Source organism: Ochotona princeps, chromosome 1 (genome assembly GCF_030435755.1).
Source record: "Ochotona princeps isolate mOchPri1 chromosome 1, mOchPri1.hap1, whole genome shotgun sequence".
Lineage (NCBI taxonomy): Eukaryota > Metazoa > Chordata > Mammalia > Lagomorpha > Ochotonidae > Ochotona > Ochotona princeps.
In genome coordinates, this window is record NC_080832.1 from 167,410,794 (window position 1) to 167,428,426 (window position 17,633).

The window sequence follows — 17,633 nt, forward strand, 5'->3', positions numbered from 1 at the left end:
GGCAGAGGCTGACTGTGTGCAACAGCCTTTGCCGCGCACACTCAGGCCTCAGCCCCTCTCCAGGCCTGCCTGGCCTCCTGCTCGGATTGCCTAGTGCTTAAGGAGTCCAGAATCGTATGTCCGGAGTTTTTAAGCTCATGGGAAACGAATGCCATCTAGGTGCTCACGTGCTTGGGCACTCCCCTAATTGTACTTACTTCTTGTATCTTGTGAGACAATGATGAATGTTCCGTGCAAACTCCATGGTAGGCTAACAAGTGAGGGGGGGTTCCAGATCAGCTTTGCGGACTAGTGGCTGACTGTGTCTTGGGGAGATTAAGTCGGCTGGCGCAGCCTGGGGCTGAGGGGGCTGGGGCAGCCTTTGGTGTCTGAGGAGGCAACAGAGTTTGAATCTCCTTAGAAGAGGGAGAGAGGATGGAAAGCTCAGGATGCTTCCAGATCATGTCATCTTATCAGAGGAGAAATCAGGAAATGTGTGCCTGAGGCAGTGGGTCCTAATTCCCCATGTAACGAAGGAAGTGCTTTGGAGCTGGGCTTGTTTGCAGTCCTTATCTCTGCACATCTGTCTGGGAGTTCAAGCCAGCATTCTTCCTTCATCACACAAGCTGCCTCCAGTGTTGCACAGTCCTTGTTCTGAAGGATTCCTTGCCTCACCCCCTTCCTAACAAATCTCCCTGGTCTGTTTTCCCTTCACTCACTGCGCCTTTCCCTTGCTTGTATGATGTTGCCTGTTATTGTATCACAAGCCAGCGAGACCACTGCAGCTGGGTACGAGGCGTCCTGGCCTCTCCCAGTCCGAGGAGATGGCTGGATTCCACCAGGAGGCTCCCGGTCCCAAGCACCTGGGTGCTGGCTACACTCATCCAAAGGCTCCACTTGGCTTGTTGTCCGCCATGCACCTTCAGGATGTGACAGGTGGCTGGGGACTGGTTGGGTGTCTTGTCCACTCTGCCTCCCCTCACCTCCACAAGCAGCTCTCCACCTGACTGACTTGGAGATGACCCCACGAGGAGGTGGAGTGTACGTGGCAGCTGTCTTTCCCCGGATAAACATTTCAAGAAACCTGAGAGGAGAATATTCCAGAACTTGTGCTCTGTGTGTTGGTGGCTGTCAGCACAGAGCCAGCCCAGGAGTGATGACCCGAGGCACAGATGCAGGGAAGAGTGGCTTAGCAGGAGGTGTGTGCCACTCCAAAGGCTAGCTCCCACATTCATCTTGCTTTTCTATTTTCTTATAATAAGGGAGATTGAAAGGATTTGAACAATTGTTACACATGCTTATAAGTCAATTTTAAAAAACATTTTATCTTAGCAGGGTTAAAAGAAAGCATCTAAAAGGCCTGTTGAAAGACTGTGTGACTTGCTTTTTAGAGTTTCTTCTGAAGAAATCAGATTTGATTCACTTTTCAACCAATGATGATAACATATCAAACTGCAAGCCAGATCGGTTTTAGGGAAAAGCGATCCACCGCCATGTGTGGGTGTCCTTGTGTGAACTCCTGGACAATACGGCTTTTCAAGCGTAGCTGCTGTTAGAGCCTGCTCTCTTGTTGAGACTGATTTGTGGTTTATTTTCTGGTGGGACCTCTTTTTCTGTGTATTCAAGCCCTTTAAAAGCAGAGAGAGATCAGATGGGGGTGGGAATTGGGACCTCGAATCCACCAAACGTGTTTCTCCTAATTACATGAGGGGGGAGAAAATCTCTTATTTTAAATCCCCTACCTGTGGATGGCTTGACTTTCCCTGAGGACTGGGGCACTCCCAGGGAGTCACTGGCTTTTCTGATGAACATTTTTAAGATGCTGCCTCTCCAGAGCTTTTTTTCTGTAATTATGGAAAACAATCCATGTGGGAGAATGTGGGAAACTTGGATGTGGGACATGATCTGATTTTTTTCCCTACCCACATGCCCTGGGAAAACTCTGGCATAAAGGATTAATTTGCTCCTGAGATTTTGTTGTGGTTGGCATGAAGGAAAGACAAGCAGGGAGGGCAGGCAGCAGCGGTGCCCAGCGGGGAGTGAGGCAAGGGTTCTGGCAAAGCAGGGCACTCCTCCTCTTTGAGGGTCCACGGCGTTTCTCCCATGCAGGGAGAGCTGCACATAGCCATCTGGAAGCTGATTCCAAAACACAGGAGTGAGTAATCCCACCATCCGTCTTCAGGCAGGAAAAAGATCCCGTTTTTCAGAAGTTTACTTTCTAGCTTCATTGAGGTATTGTTAACAAATATGTCTACGGGGTCCAGACTGTTTTGATGTGCCTTGTGTGCTGAGTACTGCCGAAGCTCTCCTGTCTACCACCTCATTCTAATTGGCGCTTTGTTGTCAGTCTCTGGCTTGAGGTCTCTCAAATGCATCACGCAGAACTGAACTTTGGCACACTTGGACCAACTTTGTCCAAATCCCCTGGCCATTTCCATCCCTGGGAACTGCTGTTCTGTCTGCTGCTAGAATTTTGGCTGTTTTTGATCCTGCATATAAGTGACATCTTGCAGCACTTGGCATTCTCTGCCTGGCTAAGTTCGCTTGGTTTTCACAAGTCCTCCAGGTTCATTCACACTGTTGTCAATGGCAGTCTCCTGCCTTCTTTAAGCCAAAGAGCTTTCCATTGTGCATTTATGTCACATTTTCCCTTTCCATTCACCCATTGTTGGTCAGTTAGCTTGAGTCCATGTTTGAAAAAAGAAAACCCGATTTTCTTGCACATCGCCACTCCCCTGTTTGGGATCTACATCTGTATGAACCAGGGTTCCACCTGCTGCCCAGCTAGGACAGTCCTCTCTGTGTGTCATTCAGCCCATAGCCCCACCAGTAGTGCCAAGGCAGTGGGTTTGGTAGGAGCACATTTTCCCATGAAGCCGTACCCTCAACTCCTCAATAGAACTTTCCACTGAACAGCAGGTAGAATTTGATGATGCTTTGTTTAAATTTCAAGAGCTGACAAAATGCTGCTTGCTTGGTTCACCCATGACTGTTAGGACCGTCTCCCGCCACCAGCACCTCCCAGGTTCACCTCAGGGCCACCCTTGGCCTGGTCCAACACTCATAGCAACACTGTCTCCAGCCAGGGCGGAAAGGGGACTGGGAGGGGTCGTGGGTCAAGGATGAACAGATGGGTTCTCAGGTGTCATGTGCTTCATCCCCACACGTTTCCCTTCAAGATAGACTCTTCCTGTTGGTGCAGGTGTGGAAGCCTGCTGCCAGTTCAGGTCAGTGCCAATCACTTCTGCTGAGTATCCAAGCGGAAGTATTTAAGCCGAATAAGAGCTTGATGTCATCCTTGGGTAACGGGAAAGCTGTCACTCTCTGCTCATCTGACAGCTGAGCCAATGCTACTGGCCTCGCCCTGACCCCTCTCAGAAGCCATGGGGAACTGGTAATCCTTGGAAGCGGGGGAGCGTTCATGAGGTGCGCCTGTGGCACTTAGCCAAGTAACAATAGCTGTCACTCTCTCTTGTTTAATCTTATAGTGGAGTACGACAAGGAGTTCTCCCCTCGCCAGCGACACCACAAAGAGTTCAAGTTCAACCTATCCCAGATTCCTGAGGGTGAGGCGGTGACGGCTGCAGAATTCCGCATCTACAAGGACTGTGTTGTGGGGAGTTTTAAAAACCAAACTTTTCTTATCAGCATTTACCAAGTCTTGCAGGAGCATCAGCACAGGTATGAAGGTCCGAGGAAGCCCAACAGAGGGGCTGGCCCCTTCCTCACCCCCTGCCATCACTCCCCTCCCAGTGTGTCTGTGGGCTGGGATTCTGGAGGGCTGTCCTGAGGAGTCATGTGTAGCTGGCCGAATTGTTTGCTATTGAACTAATTTCCCAAACACTTTTTCTCGAACAAAACCAGTAACTGATACTTTGTGAGGAGTTACTGTATAGTTTGGGGGGGGGATAAACTGCTTCCCATGATTTGAATGATGGGTGAAGATGGCTAAGAGTCAGACATTAAAATGATCTATAATACTGCTTGTAAGAGATACTGATTCATGTGATGACAAACTGTGTCGTCATGCGCCACACTCTAACCAGGCTATGCTCAAAGGTGCAGAGTCAGGCTATTTTGCCATTGTGGGACTGAGCTAGCTAAAACAGCACGGTAATGTAACCGTATGGCGCATCGCCTCTGTGCTGTCACTGACCACAGCATCATTGTCTAGGACTCTATTTGTGCATCGAGGATACACGCACGTTTAGCACTGTGTGGGTAGTGTCTTTTTGTTCATCTTTTGGAGACAGGACTGATAGATTCGCCCCATATGTCTGTATTATTCCTGTTTCCTAAAATGAGGCCAGACATCTCACAAAAGAGCTGTACCGAGGTATGCTCACAGAGCTATCTGACAATAAAGAATTCCTCCCTTGGATTCTTGGCCCAAGGGATGGGTTGTTATCAGTACTTCGATCCTGGAGCACACAGGGAAAAGCCAGTGACTGAACTGTGCTTAGTTCTTAGGGGCCAGTTTAGATCTTTCCCAGTGTGCCCCAGGTGGAAAATGCACAAGCGACGTCATAGCCTGGTGATTATTCTTGAATGGTGGGTACAAAGACAAAAGTGAAAGGAAGAGATCTTACAGTGGTTAGGGAACTCAGCACTTCATGCTCATTCAGAGGTTTATTCGGGCTAGTGCAGTGGCCTACATTCAGAGGTTTATTCGGCTAGTGCAGTGGCCTACATTCAGAGGTTTATTCGGCTAGTGCAGTGGCCTACATTCAGAGGTTTATTCGGCTAGTGCAGTGGCCTACATTCAGAGGTTTATTCGGCTAGTGCAGTGGCCTACATTCAGAGGTTTATTCGGCTAGTGCAGTGGCCTACATTCAGAGGTTTATTCGGCTAGTGCAGTGGCCTACATTCAGAGGTTTATTCGGCTAGTGCAGTGGCCTACATTCAGAGGTTTATTCGGCTAGTGCAGTGGCCTACATTCAGAGGTTTATTCGGCTAGTGCAGTGGCCTACATTCAGAGGTTTATTCGGCTAGTGCAGTGGCCTACATTCAGAGGTTTATTCGGCTAGTGCAGTGGCCTACATTCAGAGGTTTATTCGGCTAGTGCAGTGGCCTACATTCAGAGGTTTATTCGGCTAGTGCAGTGGCCTACATTCAGAGGTTTATTCGGCTAGTGCAGTGGCCTACATTCAGAGGTTTATTCGGGCAGTGCAGTGGCCTACATTCAGAGGTTTATTCGGCTAGTGCAGTGGCCTACATTCAGAGGTTTATTCGGGCAGTGCAGTGGCCTACATTCAGAGGTTTATTCGGCTAGTGCAGTGGCCTACATTCAGAGGTTTATTCGGCTAGTGCAGTGGCCTACATTCAGAGGTTTATTCGGCTAGTGCAGTGGCCTACATTCAGAGGTTTATTCGGGCAGTGCAGTGGCCTACATTCAGAGGTTTATTCGGCTAGTGCAGTGGCCTACATTCAGAGGTTTATTCGGCTAGTGCAGTGGCCTACATTCAGAGGTTTATTCGGGCAGTGCAGTGGCCTACTGGGCAAAGTGACCGCCTGCGATGGTGCCATTCCATATGGGTGCCAGTTCATGTCCTAGCTGCTCAATCTCCAATCCAACTTTCTGCTAAATGGGTCTGCAGAGCAGTGGAGGATGGCCCAAGGGGTTATGCCCCTGCACCTGTACACCTCTGTGGGAGACCCAGATGGTGTTCCAGGCTCCTGACTTTGGTCTGTCCCAGGCCTGGCAGTTGCTGCCATTTGGGGAGTGAACCAGCAGATGGAAGATCATTCAGGGGTGTGTGTGTGTGGCTGTGTTTCTTCCTCTCTGTGACTCTGCCTTCCAAATACATAAAATAAATCTCGTAAGAAGGCTTGTTGGCTTTGGGATTTTTTGTGTAATTTTTGTTTACTTATTTGGGAGACATGCAGAGCGCTTGAGCTCCCATCTACCGGTCCCCGAATGCCCACAGTCACTGATGCTTCCACTTAATCCAGGTCTCCTATTGTGGGTGATAAAAAGCCAGCTGCTTGAGACGCTGCTTACTGCTTTAGTCCTAGGAAGCTAGAATTGGGAGTGGGGTTGGGACTTGTCAGATATTTCCATATATGATGTAAGAATCGCAGCCTGGTGCCTTAATCTCTCGCCAGATACCCACTCCCATCTCTGGTGTCTTAAAGGAAGTCTTGACTCTTGTTTTGTGTCTTGGAGGTCTATTGACTTTCCAAGAATTTCCAAAGATTTTTATAATGAATTTGATTTCTCTAGAATGTGTTGATGGATTACTTTGTGGATCTGTTACCAAAAATCGTCATCAAAGGCTTGTTTTGGTTTTGAAAGTCTCTGTCCTTTGGCCGTACTCAAATCTGCAGTGGGAACAATGGAAGGAGGAAGGATAGAGCAGGATCTGGGGACTGCCACGGGCTGGAGGCGGTCAGAGCAGGATCTGGGGACTGCCACGGGCTGGAGGCGGTCAGAGCAGGATCTGGGGACTGCCACGGGCTGGAGGCGGTCAGAGCAGGATCTGGGGACTGCCACGGGCTGGAGGCGGTCAGAGCAGGATCTGGGGACTGCCACGGGCTGGAGGCGGTCAGAGCAGGATCTGGGGACTGCCACGGGCTGGAGGCGGTCAGAGCAGGATCTGGGGACTGCCACGGGCTGGAGGCGGTCAGAGCAGGATCTGGGGACTGCCACGGGCTGGAGGCGGTCAGAGCAGGATCTGGGGACTGCCACGGGCTGGAGGCGGTCAGAGCAGGATCTGGGGACTGCCACGGGCTGGAGGCGGTCAGAGCAGGATCTGGGGACTGCCACGGGCTGGAGGCGGTCAGAGCAGGATCTGGGGACTGCCACGGGCTGGAGGCGGTCAGAGCAGGATCTGGGGACTGCCACGGGCTGGAGGCGGTCAGAGCAGGATCTGGGGACTGCCACGGGCTGGAGGCGGTCAGAGCAGGATCTGGGGACTGCCACGGGCTGGAGGCGGTCAGAGCAGGATCTGGGGACTGCCACGGGCTGGAGGCGGTCAGAGCAGGATCTGGGGACTGCCACGGGCTGGAGGCGGTCAGAGCAGGATCTGGGGACTGCCACGGGCTGGAGGTGGTCAGAGCAGGATCTGGGGACTGCCACGGGCTGGAGGCGGTCAGAGCAGGATCTGGGGACTGCCACGGGCTGGAGGCGGTCAGAGCAGGATCTGGGGACTGCCACGGGCTGGAGGCGGTCAGAGCAGGATCTGGGGACTGCCACGGGCTGGAGGCGGTCAGAGCAGGATCTGGGGACTGCCACGGGCTGGAGGCGGTCAGAGCAGGATCTGGGGACTGCCACGGGCTGGAGGCGGTCAGAGCAGGATCTGGGGACTGCCACGGGCTGGAGGCGGTCAGAGCAGGATCTGGGGACTGCCACGGGCTGGAGGCGGTCAGAGCAGGATCTGGGGACTGCCACGGGCTGGAGGCGGTCAGAGCAGGATCTGGGGACTGCCACGGGCTGGAGGCGGTCAGAGCAGGATCTGGGGACTGCCACGGGCTGGAGGCGGTCAGAGCAGGATCTGGGGACTGCCACGGGCTGGAGGCGGTCAGAGCAGGATCTGGGGACTGCCACGGGCTGGAGGCGGTCAGAGCAGGATCTGGGGACTGCCACGGGCTGGAGGCGGTCAGAGCAGGATCTGGGGACTGCCACGGGCTGGAGGCGGTCAGAGCAGGATCTGGGGACTGCCACGGGCTGGAGGCGGTCAGAGCAGGATCTGGGGACTGCCACGGGCTGGAGGCGGTCAGAGCAGGATCTGGGGACTGCCACGGGCTGGAGGCGGTCCGCTGCTTCCGGGGACTCTGGAGCTGGAATAGTGAAATAATGAGAAAGATGTCATCACATAGGGTCTTTGTAATGGGCCAACATTTTGGAATGAAAGAGAAGTTCTCTGATGTTTGATGCTTTTCTTCTACATGAAAGTGTGTTCTGTGATTTTACTATTGGAAGCCTCTTTTAAAGAGTGAATTCTTCATTGGCACAGTTTCATCTGTTAATATTTCAGAGAGAACTGGAATTCTGTGATTCTTTGAAACTGCTCTGGCCATTAATTTTTCCCCCTTTTAAAAGAAAGATTTATTTATTTAGAAGGCAAAGTTTCAGAAAGACAGAAAGAGAAGTGTTCCACCTGCTGGTTCACTTCCCAAATGTTCCCAGCAGCCAGGGATAGGCCAATCCAAAGCCGGGAGCCTGGAATTCTGAGTCTCCCACATCAGTGGTGTGGACTCAGATGCTCACACACTTTCAGAGAGCTGGATCAGAAGTGGACTTGGTGCTCACATGCGATGCCTACATCACAGGTGGCGGTTTAACCATGATGCCAGCCCCAACCATCGATTTTCAATCTGCCCAGTATATTTATTCCATTGTATTTCTCTGGTGAGAATAACCCTATGGGTACCTTTTGGGCTCACAATTTCTTTGGAGTACGTAGATTTTTTTAGTAGGAAAAGCTTTACAGTGAAAACTCTGCTGGCAGTTCAGTGTTTATAAAATGTTTCAAGATCAGTATTGTTATTATTATTATTTTACAAAAGAGAGCTAGCTGAAATTTGTAAGGTTTATGCTGAGCTGCCACACAAGCACAGCTGCTTCGTGCTTGCCACGCCAGTGTCACGCTTCCTCGCTCAGGAAACAGTCCCAAGCAGTTCAACCTTGGCTGCCTCGCCCGGTCCAAGCAGAAAGTCACCATCCCCCACCCTGTGGGATGCAAGCGTTTGGCAGCCGAGTGTGTTTAATTTCTCTGTCTCAGTCAGAGAAATACTGCAAGGACTTCGCACTTTTGAAAGGCTCCAGGGTGTCCGGAAGGAGACTTTCTTATCTGTGGGCCAGAAGCACAGGCCTCCTGCTGTATCTGCACGGCCTTTTCCAAGCGTCCTTCTGCAGGAGAGTTTGATTCCCCTATCTGCCTTCTTGGGGCTTCTGGTAGAAAAGCCTTCCCCAGACTAGTGATGAAAGTGTGTCTGTCCGAGCTGGACCTTTGTGAAATGTGTAGCATTGGATGGATTAACTTAGCAAACGCTTGTGCGGCAAAATAGTAGGTCTCCTTGTGAAAGAAAAATCAACAATGAAGTCATGTTTTAAATGCTGAGTCATACACTCAGCTGAGTTCTGTGCTAGGTTTTCTGACATAAAAAGCAGCTAGGAGATCTGACCTCAGTTGGATCAGGAAAGATTCCTGGAAGAGAAACCTTGGCTGTGGGCTCTGTAGAAGCTTCTTTCTTTGATTGATAGGAAATCATTGCAACAGGTAAGTAGCATCTATGAATAAGTAAACATGACTCAGTACTTTATGAATATAGTCATGGAGGGTCGTGCCTACACCTGGAGCACAGGCATCCCGCGAGGGTACCTGTGTGAGTCCCAGTTACCCCATCTCCAGTGCAGCTCTGTTAATGCATTTGGGAAAGTGGCAGAGGATGGCCCAGGAGCTTGGGACCCTGCCACCCACCTGGGAGATCTGGAAGAAGCTCTGGGCTCCTGGCTTCAACATGGCCCAGCCCTAGCTGTTATGGCCATTTGTGGAGTAAACCAGCAGACGAAAGGTTCTTTCTCTCTGTCTATGCTCCTATCTGTAACTCTGTCGTTCACATAAATGAGGAATTTTTGAAAAATTTAAAAAGGAATCAAGTTATGAACAAATCTGAAACTGCCATCTATTGGAGTGAGATTGGTCACTCAATATAGTTTGCAGTGTTAGGTCTTAGTAGCACATGATGCCCATTTTATTATTGAATTTTCTCTTTGGTAGTGTGTGATATTTAAGTTTAAGACAAGTTTTGTATTCATACTTGGTGTTAGAAAACATTATGTGCTTATGGTGACTTTGGTAAAAAAAAAAATGTGTTTATGTTGTAATTACAGTGTGGAAAAGGTCTTCTCTTGTAGTCTCTTATTAGGATTTTATCATGACCCCATCAGACAGGCAGAGCAGTCGTGTTCACCTTTGGGAGAATGCTCTGTGGCACATAGGTGTGGTGTGCCAAGGCCAAATGGTGCCTAAATTGTTGTTGGCTGTTCTTCCCATCAGCTGCCTCACTGACGTGGGGACGGTGCCAGGATGAAAACCAAGCATTGGGAGAAGCAAGCAGCAAGCTCAGGGTGTGTCCTCACATCTCCCTTCCTTGAGTTTTAAGGTGGGCTTCCCAAGGATGCTCATTTCTTAGTGGTTATGGCAAGCATCTGTTGGAATATACTAGTACTATGACTTTCAAGACCCTCCTACAAAAAGCTTGGCAACTTTTTGCTGGTTTCCCCTCAACCACTGACCTACTGTTAGTTTTTTAGAGGAAGCAGAAAAAGACTGAACTAGATTGACACTTCGGTGTTTGTACTTTTCCGCTGTATTCATTTGTCCATTTACTTCGTTCACGTTGCAGCTCCACGCTGTGTGTTCTCACTTAGAATGGAGACGACTCTACTCAGCATGTTTTGAAGTGTCATACTCACCGTCATGATACCATGTTACTGTATGTAACATTCAGCCATGATTTGTGTGTAGTGCCTTTAGGGTAATAGTGTAGTTTGAGACTTTTGTGAATATTATTTTCATTTACATTTCTTGTCTCATTAAAGACTTACTTTTACTATTCTCGATTGAATTGTGTACACCTAGAACTCAAGGAGCTAGACTGTTTTTTCTGTTGAAAGTCAACCAGCAATGTTAAAAGGAAGTTGTGTTCTAGATCCGAATCAGGGTTCTGTTTGATACACAAGTTGGCCACACTTGTCTCTGCTGGCTTTGAAATTCTATTTCTACTCTGCATGTTTTGGCAGTTGCCTTGCTTGGCAGCAACTGACTGTCTTCTTTGTAGCTTTTCTATGTCCCATCATGGTAAAGACTTGACAAGGGATGTAAAATGACACTTAACTACCACTAATTTAAATAATACCACAATTCATTTCCCTATGGTAAATAGCAAGATTTTTAAAATGTGTCTATTTTTGCAGTTTGGTCCACATGTTTTTTCTTAATTTTTGAATTTTCAAAAGGTGAAGAAACACACATTAGAATCAAAGGAATAACAATACTGTTTTGGAGTTTTCAAAACTGTGGAAAAGATTACCTTGGCCAGGACACAAGTCACGCTCCTGCAAACCCCAGGACGAATTCCAGACTGAATTACTGATTTAATTTTTGACAAAATTCACAAATTCTGACCTGCTTTACAGATAGATTATAATCATTTCTGGAGAGAAAAATAGCCACTAAATGCAATACACACACACACACACACACACACACACACACACTTTTCCAGAATTTTGAGTTTGATATTCCACCTGAATCAATCCCAAATAGGGAATTCGGGAGGAAGTTAAGGAAGGGCAAGCAGGTACATTGGGGTATGGACATGTTTAAATCCTAAAGGGGATGTCTAAGAGGTTATAGAATGTGTAAGAACTGACATCAGCAGAAGGAGCTAGCAAGACCTTTGAGACCGTAAACACAGAATAGATCTCCAACTGTGTAAGACTAAAAGAACTCATTCAGCAGCCACTTGTTGAAAACAATTTCCCTCATCTGCCTCAGAGGTACATTTATCCTAAATGTGAGGCTGTATATGTGTGGGGATCTTTATTCTATGCCTTTGCTTGATTTTTCTCTTCTTCTTGCCGTAATACTGAATGCATTTTGTTCCTTTAGTTTTATAACAAGGCTTGATGTCTGATGTGTAAATTTCTCAAATTTGTCCTTGAGACATTCTTGGATACTAATAAGCTTTGTACTCCATGTGTGTTGTAAAACTACCCACGTGTATGGAACAAAACGGCTTTTGGTTTCCACAAAAACCAAAATTAGTCAAAACTAACCACACCATTGACAAAAACTTTCCCAGATTCTAACCAGAATTACGTTAAATCTAGATATCAGTTTAGAAGAAATTTATATTGTACCAAATAGTTAGTATTCCAACTTAAGAGCATGGCACTAAGTAAAACATCATTTGACATGAATAACTTTTATTAGCTTTTCAGTTGAAGTTTTGATGTTAAAATGGTATTCATTCGGGCCTGGCATCGTAGCCTAGTGGCTAAAGTCCTCACCTCGTACGTGCTGGGATCTCACATGGTTGCCAGTTTTTATCCTGGCTGCTCCACTTCCCATCCAGCTCCCTGCTTGTGGTCTGGGAAAGCAGTCAAGGACGACCCAAAGCCTTGGCACCCTGCGTCCATGTAGGATACCTGGAGGAAATTACTGGCTCCTGGCTTCTGATCAGTTCCGCTCCAGCTGTTGCAGCCACTTGGGGAGTGAATCAGCAGAGGAAGATCTTTCTGTCTCTCCTTCTCTCTGTAACTCTGACTTTCCAATAACAAATAAATAAATCTTTTAAAAGTGGCATTAATTTTTAAAACTTTTTGGTATCTAATTACTTTTTCTCAATTACAGAACTACAGCCTTTTTTTTTTTTTAAGATTATTTTGATTGAAATTAGATATGCAGAGAGGAGGAGAGACAGAGACAAAGATCTTCCCTTCGCTGATTCACTCCCCAAGTGCCGGCAACTGCTGAAACTGAGCCAATCCAAAGCCAGGAATCTGGAGTCTCTTCTGAGTCTCCCACGCGGGTGCAGGGTCCCAAGGTTTTGGGCCATTCCTGACTGCTTTCCCAGGCCACAAGCAGAGTGCTGGATGGGAAGTGGAGCAGCTGGGACATGAACCAGCGCCCCATAAGATCCCAGCACGAGCGAAGCAAGGATTTTTAGCTAGTAGGCTACTGCTCTGGGCCTACAGGTGTTTTTAAAATATTGATCTTATACCTAGAAGCCTTATAAACTTGCAAGTTAATTCTAAGTCTTTCTGTACATCTTTGTTATGTCTATGACTATAATCATATCATCTATGAATATTAATTTTATTTCTCGGTTCCTAGTTCTTTCTGTTTGTTTTCTTTATTGTATTGTGTTGGCTAGGATATGCTGGACAATGCCGAAGCCGTTTCAGATCTCATCCTACAATGTTCCTGTATAATTACTTTTCTGATTTTTTTTTAAAATTAGGAACCTGTGTGGAATTGCATTGATTTTTTTCTCAATCCTTGAGAATGTTCATGTGATTTTTCTTCCTTATTAGTGTTGACGTGGCTTGACCACATTAAACTTCCAAACTCATGCCTGTTGCAAGCTCGGTTCGTGAGGTATTTTCCCTTTCCTAGATGGCTGGCCTTCCCGACCATGTCTCACAATTTTGCTATTGCTTGGGACTAGGAATGGTTCAGATTTGTGACTTTTTCATATTTTGGAATATTTCCATGACTTTTTTGGCCAAGCCTCCCTCGTCCAAAAATCCAAGCACTGTGAAACAGGAGAGCGTGTTATGGCCACAAGATGCACTAGTGGGACTCAGCCTGTATCTTCGTCATGTAATGGCCCGCTCGTACTGTCTGTCTGTTCCCTTGATTTTTCCTCATTGGGTTTCATTTTCTGGCATTTTTGGTACATTTCTGTGCAGAATTTAAGAAAATATTTTTAGATCTGTTATCACTAGACTGGATTTAATGTTCTCCTGAGAGGCAGAGAAAACACAGGCAAATCATCACGTTTATTTTGTTGCAGCCGGGGTGAGGCTCCAGGATTTGTTAAGACTCCTCTGTGTTCGGTTTCCTCTTTCTCTGAGAGTTGCTTCCTTCGGGGGCTTCAGCTGCAGGTCTGCTTAGCAGAGGTCCTGTTCCGCGGTGGACTGTGAACTCTTGTAACTCCCTAGCCTTGTGAGGCTGCCAAAAATCTGCTTTGTTTTTAAGCTGCTCAACAGTTTCTTTCTACTTGTTTACTCAGCTTCTCATTCCATGAAGACGCTGCTTAATATCTGGCAAGTGACTCCGTTGTACATATTGTTCAAAGCAGTTGGGACTGGAAAGGGAAAGGGGTTGCGTGGAAGTGGACCCAGACTTCCATGGCGTCTCTCTGCATCTCTGTATCTTAGCAGACTGAAGTGCAGTCTGCATCCTCAGCAGCACTGCTGTAAGCTCTAGCAGGTGCCACTCTCTGCTTGCTCTCCATGCTAATGCTAGGAACTAGCAAGTGCCCTGCAATGAAAAGGCAACAGCAAAGGCCAGGCTGGCCTCCGTGTGTTTCTCCTCTCTGAAGTCTTGGCCTGTTGCACATTGCTTGGCTTCCTCGCTGTAAGATGCGTTCAGATAGGTTTGTTCATTTGGATGTTTTTGTTGTTGCTGTTAACCTCGCCTCTTTTCTTCTTGGTAAGAGTGTCGATGTGATGCCTTGAAGCCAAAAGTATACATCTCTGAAAAGATAGTATTTTCTGTTATTTTTATTTTAAAGTCTTTCTAATGAATCCCCACAAATGTTGATATTTGATTAAGCAAATGGTGTATTCCGGAAACAAGACCGAGGCCCAGTTCCAGGATCACAGTTTCTTTTCCTATTTTTTCTTTTTTGTTTTCTTCCTTTTCTTTCTTGTTTTTAAGCATTGCTTATGGGCTGTGTGCTCTGTGCATCTGATTGGAATTATGGTGCTGCCTGCTAACATGAAAACAGTTCAGCCTTTTTAGATAGCTGAGCTGGGTTTCTCTTCTGAAGACAAGGTCAAGTTTGAGCCAGCCAGCCTAGGAGCTATTCTTGTTGTGGTGGAGAAAGGACCAAACCCTTGTTGCCTTTGTCAGCCACTCCCGTGTGACTGACTTTCCCAGGTCTGATCCTCCTGGACTCAGACTGACTCTCTTAAGGGATGCTGGGGTTGCAATGGACGCCTAACCCACAATACTGCTTTGCTGTTGGCACCTTGACACAATATTTAAACGTGGGCTGGCTAAGAACCTGGGATCTGCTTGATAATCTGTCACCACTTCAGGGTAGCCTCAGGCGAGCAGCGAACTTCCCAGCATTTGTTGCTCTGGGCCTGAAAAGGGAGAAACCAACACACAGCTCCGCTTATGTAACTCACTAGCCTTGCCTCCCAGTCAAGTTTGTAGGCCTTCTACAGAGAACGCTGCACCTGAGGCTTCAACTTTAAAGGACTGAAGAGGTGACCAAGCCCCATTCCGTACACTTTCTATGTTCTTTTTAAAAGCAAAAGTATGTATTTAGTTTCATTTTCTTTGAAAGGCAGATAGAGACAGAGTCTTGATTCTGGCTTGGCCCAGAACAACCAGAGATTCTTGGACTCCCATGTGAGTGAAGTGGACCCAAGGGTGAGCCGTCACCCATGTGGGCGACGTGGACCCAAGGGTGAGCCGTCACCATGTGGCTGACATGGACCCAAGGGTGAGCCGTCACCCATGTGGCTGACATGGACCCAAGGGTGAGCCGTCACCCATGTGGGCGACATGGACCCAAGGGTGAGCCGTCACCCATGTGGCTGACGTGGACCCAAGGGTGAGCCGTCACCCATGTGGCTGACGTGGACCCAAGGGTGAGCCGTCACCCATGTGGGCGACATGGACCCAAGGGTGAGCCGTCACCCATGTGGGCGACATGGACCCAAGGGTGAGCCGTCACCCATGTGGCTGACGTGGACCCAAGGGTGAGCTGTCACCCATGTGGCTGACGTGGACCCAAGAGCATCATCCACAGCCTCCTGGTGTGCAGGTAGCAGTGGAAGTCTGGGTTGGAAGCAGAAAAGCCAGGATGCACAAACCAAGCACCCTGCTATGGAAGCAAGTGGTCCGAGGGACACTCAACTAATGCCTGACCCTGTCTGTGTTCAGTTTAAGGAAGTGTAGATGAGAATGTCATTTAGAATTTAGGGCCATAAAAACTTGTATGAATTCATAGGGGCCAGCGTTGTGGTGCATCAAATTGAACTACTCTCAGCAACACTGGCAACCCACATGAGTGCATCCGAGTCCTGGCTGTTCCGCTTCTGATCCAGTGCCTTCTAATGAATGCACTTGGGAAGGTAACAGGTCCTTGGTTCCTTGCCAGCCACATGGGAAAGTCAGATGGAGTTTCAGGCTCCTGGCTTCGGTCTGGCCCAGCTGTAGCCATTTGTGGAATGAACCAGCAAATGGAAGATTCTCTCTCTCTCTCTCTCTCTCTCTCTCTCTATCGCGTGTGTGCGCACACACACACACACACACACACACACTGCTATTTAAATGAGATCTATTTTTAAACAAGATGGGTGTATGTATTAGGATGTTCAGATATTTGATAGCAGGGAGGAGTTGGAGTGGTGGGCAACCATTTATCCACTTAACAAGCTTTGAACAGAAAGTATGTTTTTTACATTCTGGAAATCATAGGGATTATTTCTCTCTAGACACAGATGGCTTCAGTTTCTGCATCTCTGTCTGATGTAAGATCACTTTGTAACACTGTGTTTAGTGGTTAAAATTATTTTTGGAAGGCGTTTTTCCTCTTTGCATCGCAGAGCAGTGTTTCCATTGTTTATTGCTCCCAGTCGGGCACAGTGTGTGATACAGGCTGGTGATAAGACTTCCACATGACGCTTCCAAGCGCGGAGCCCCCAGTCGGGCGGTGGTGGAGGAACCTTGGCCTGTGCACAGGCGTCTGAAGAAGATGTCTGGGCAGCCATGTGCTTGGACACTCGTCCCCCTTGCCCCCTCTGCCTCTGTGGAGCCACCTCGCCTTCCTGCTCCTCTCAGTTGTGATTCTTCTGATTAGCCTAGAGAGATCAGCCTCTGAGGGTGACACCACTCTCCAAGACACAGGTGGAAGTGTCAAGCTGTCTGCGTTTGGTTTGCACTGTGCTGGGGAGAGGAGAAAGGGCTATCTGAGAGCAGATGCTTCCGGCTGGGAGTCCACGAGGCAGGCCAGGGTGAGGCCATAGCGTGCCCTGGCGAGGCTGTGTGCTTTTGGTTTGGTTCTCCACAAAGTGTGGCCTCCAGACAAGCTTATCCACCTCCCTTCAGAAAGCTGTGCTGCGGGAGCAGGGTGGCTTCCTGGGGGTCCCCTGGGGACTCCACGGCAGTCACGACAGAATCTGGCTGCCCAGGCACTGACCGCCGCCAGCCCTGCTCAAGGAGTTTGCTCCAATCATGGTGACTGCTCCTTCTCACACTCTTCCACTTCTGTCCCACGTTGAGATGTGTGTCTTCTTCACTCCTGGCCTTGTTGTCTCCCTAGCTTGCTTCTCCTTTCTGGATGATGGACTTCTGTTCTCATTTCCTTAATCACAGACCCACCTCTTTTAAAAGGAGAGCTTGGGGCCAAAGAGGTGGCACCACAAGGTGAGCCATTGCTTGTGGTGCCAGCACGTCCTGTGAGAGCACCGGTTGGAGTCCTGGCTGGCTCTGCTTGTGCCCTAGTTCCCTGCTAACGAGTTGGAGCAGCAGCAGCAGACGCCAGGTGCTGGAGTCCCTGCCACATGTGGGACAGTCACGGAGCTCGGCACTAGGAGCTCTGGCCTGGCCCCGCCCTGCTCCACTGTTACCAGCAGACCGAAGCTGTTTCTCTGCCCTCCCCTCCTCCCTCTCCTCTGTTACTCTGCCTTTCAAATAAATACACAAATTAAGTCTTTTTTAAAAACTCAAGAAAGTAAAAACTCTGTCTAGCTTTTTTTTTTTAAGCCAACCGTGCCCCACCTCCCACTTCACCCCATAAACATGGGCGCCTGCTGTAGCTCCAAGGCTCTGTAAATTGCCACACTGGTGCACGCAGAAGGCTCGCTGGGTGCCTCCTGTTGGCCTCTGGGTGCCCATGCTGCCCGAGGCTCCCCAAGCCTGGATTCTAGAGCCGGCTGGTCAGACCTCCCTTCTGACGCA

At 48.5% G+C, this 17,633-nt stretch overlaps 1 protein-coding gene across 1 annotated transcript in view; it reads left to right on the forward strand.

Moving 5' to 3' along the window:
• Positions 1 to 17,633, forward strand: part of BMP6 (bone morphogenetic protein 6) — a 173,830-nt gene that overhangs the window by 134,297 nt on the left and 21,900 nt on the right. Inside the window, exon 2 of the mRNA XM_012930950.2 lies at positions 3,468 to 3,660. Within this exon, the coding sequence (XP_012786404.2) occupies positions 3,468 to 3,660 (193 nt within the window). The remainder of the gene's footprint in view (positions 1 to 3,467; positions 3,661 to 17,633) is intronic.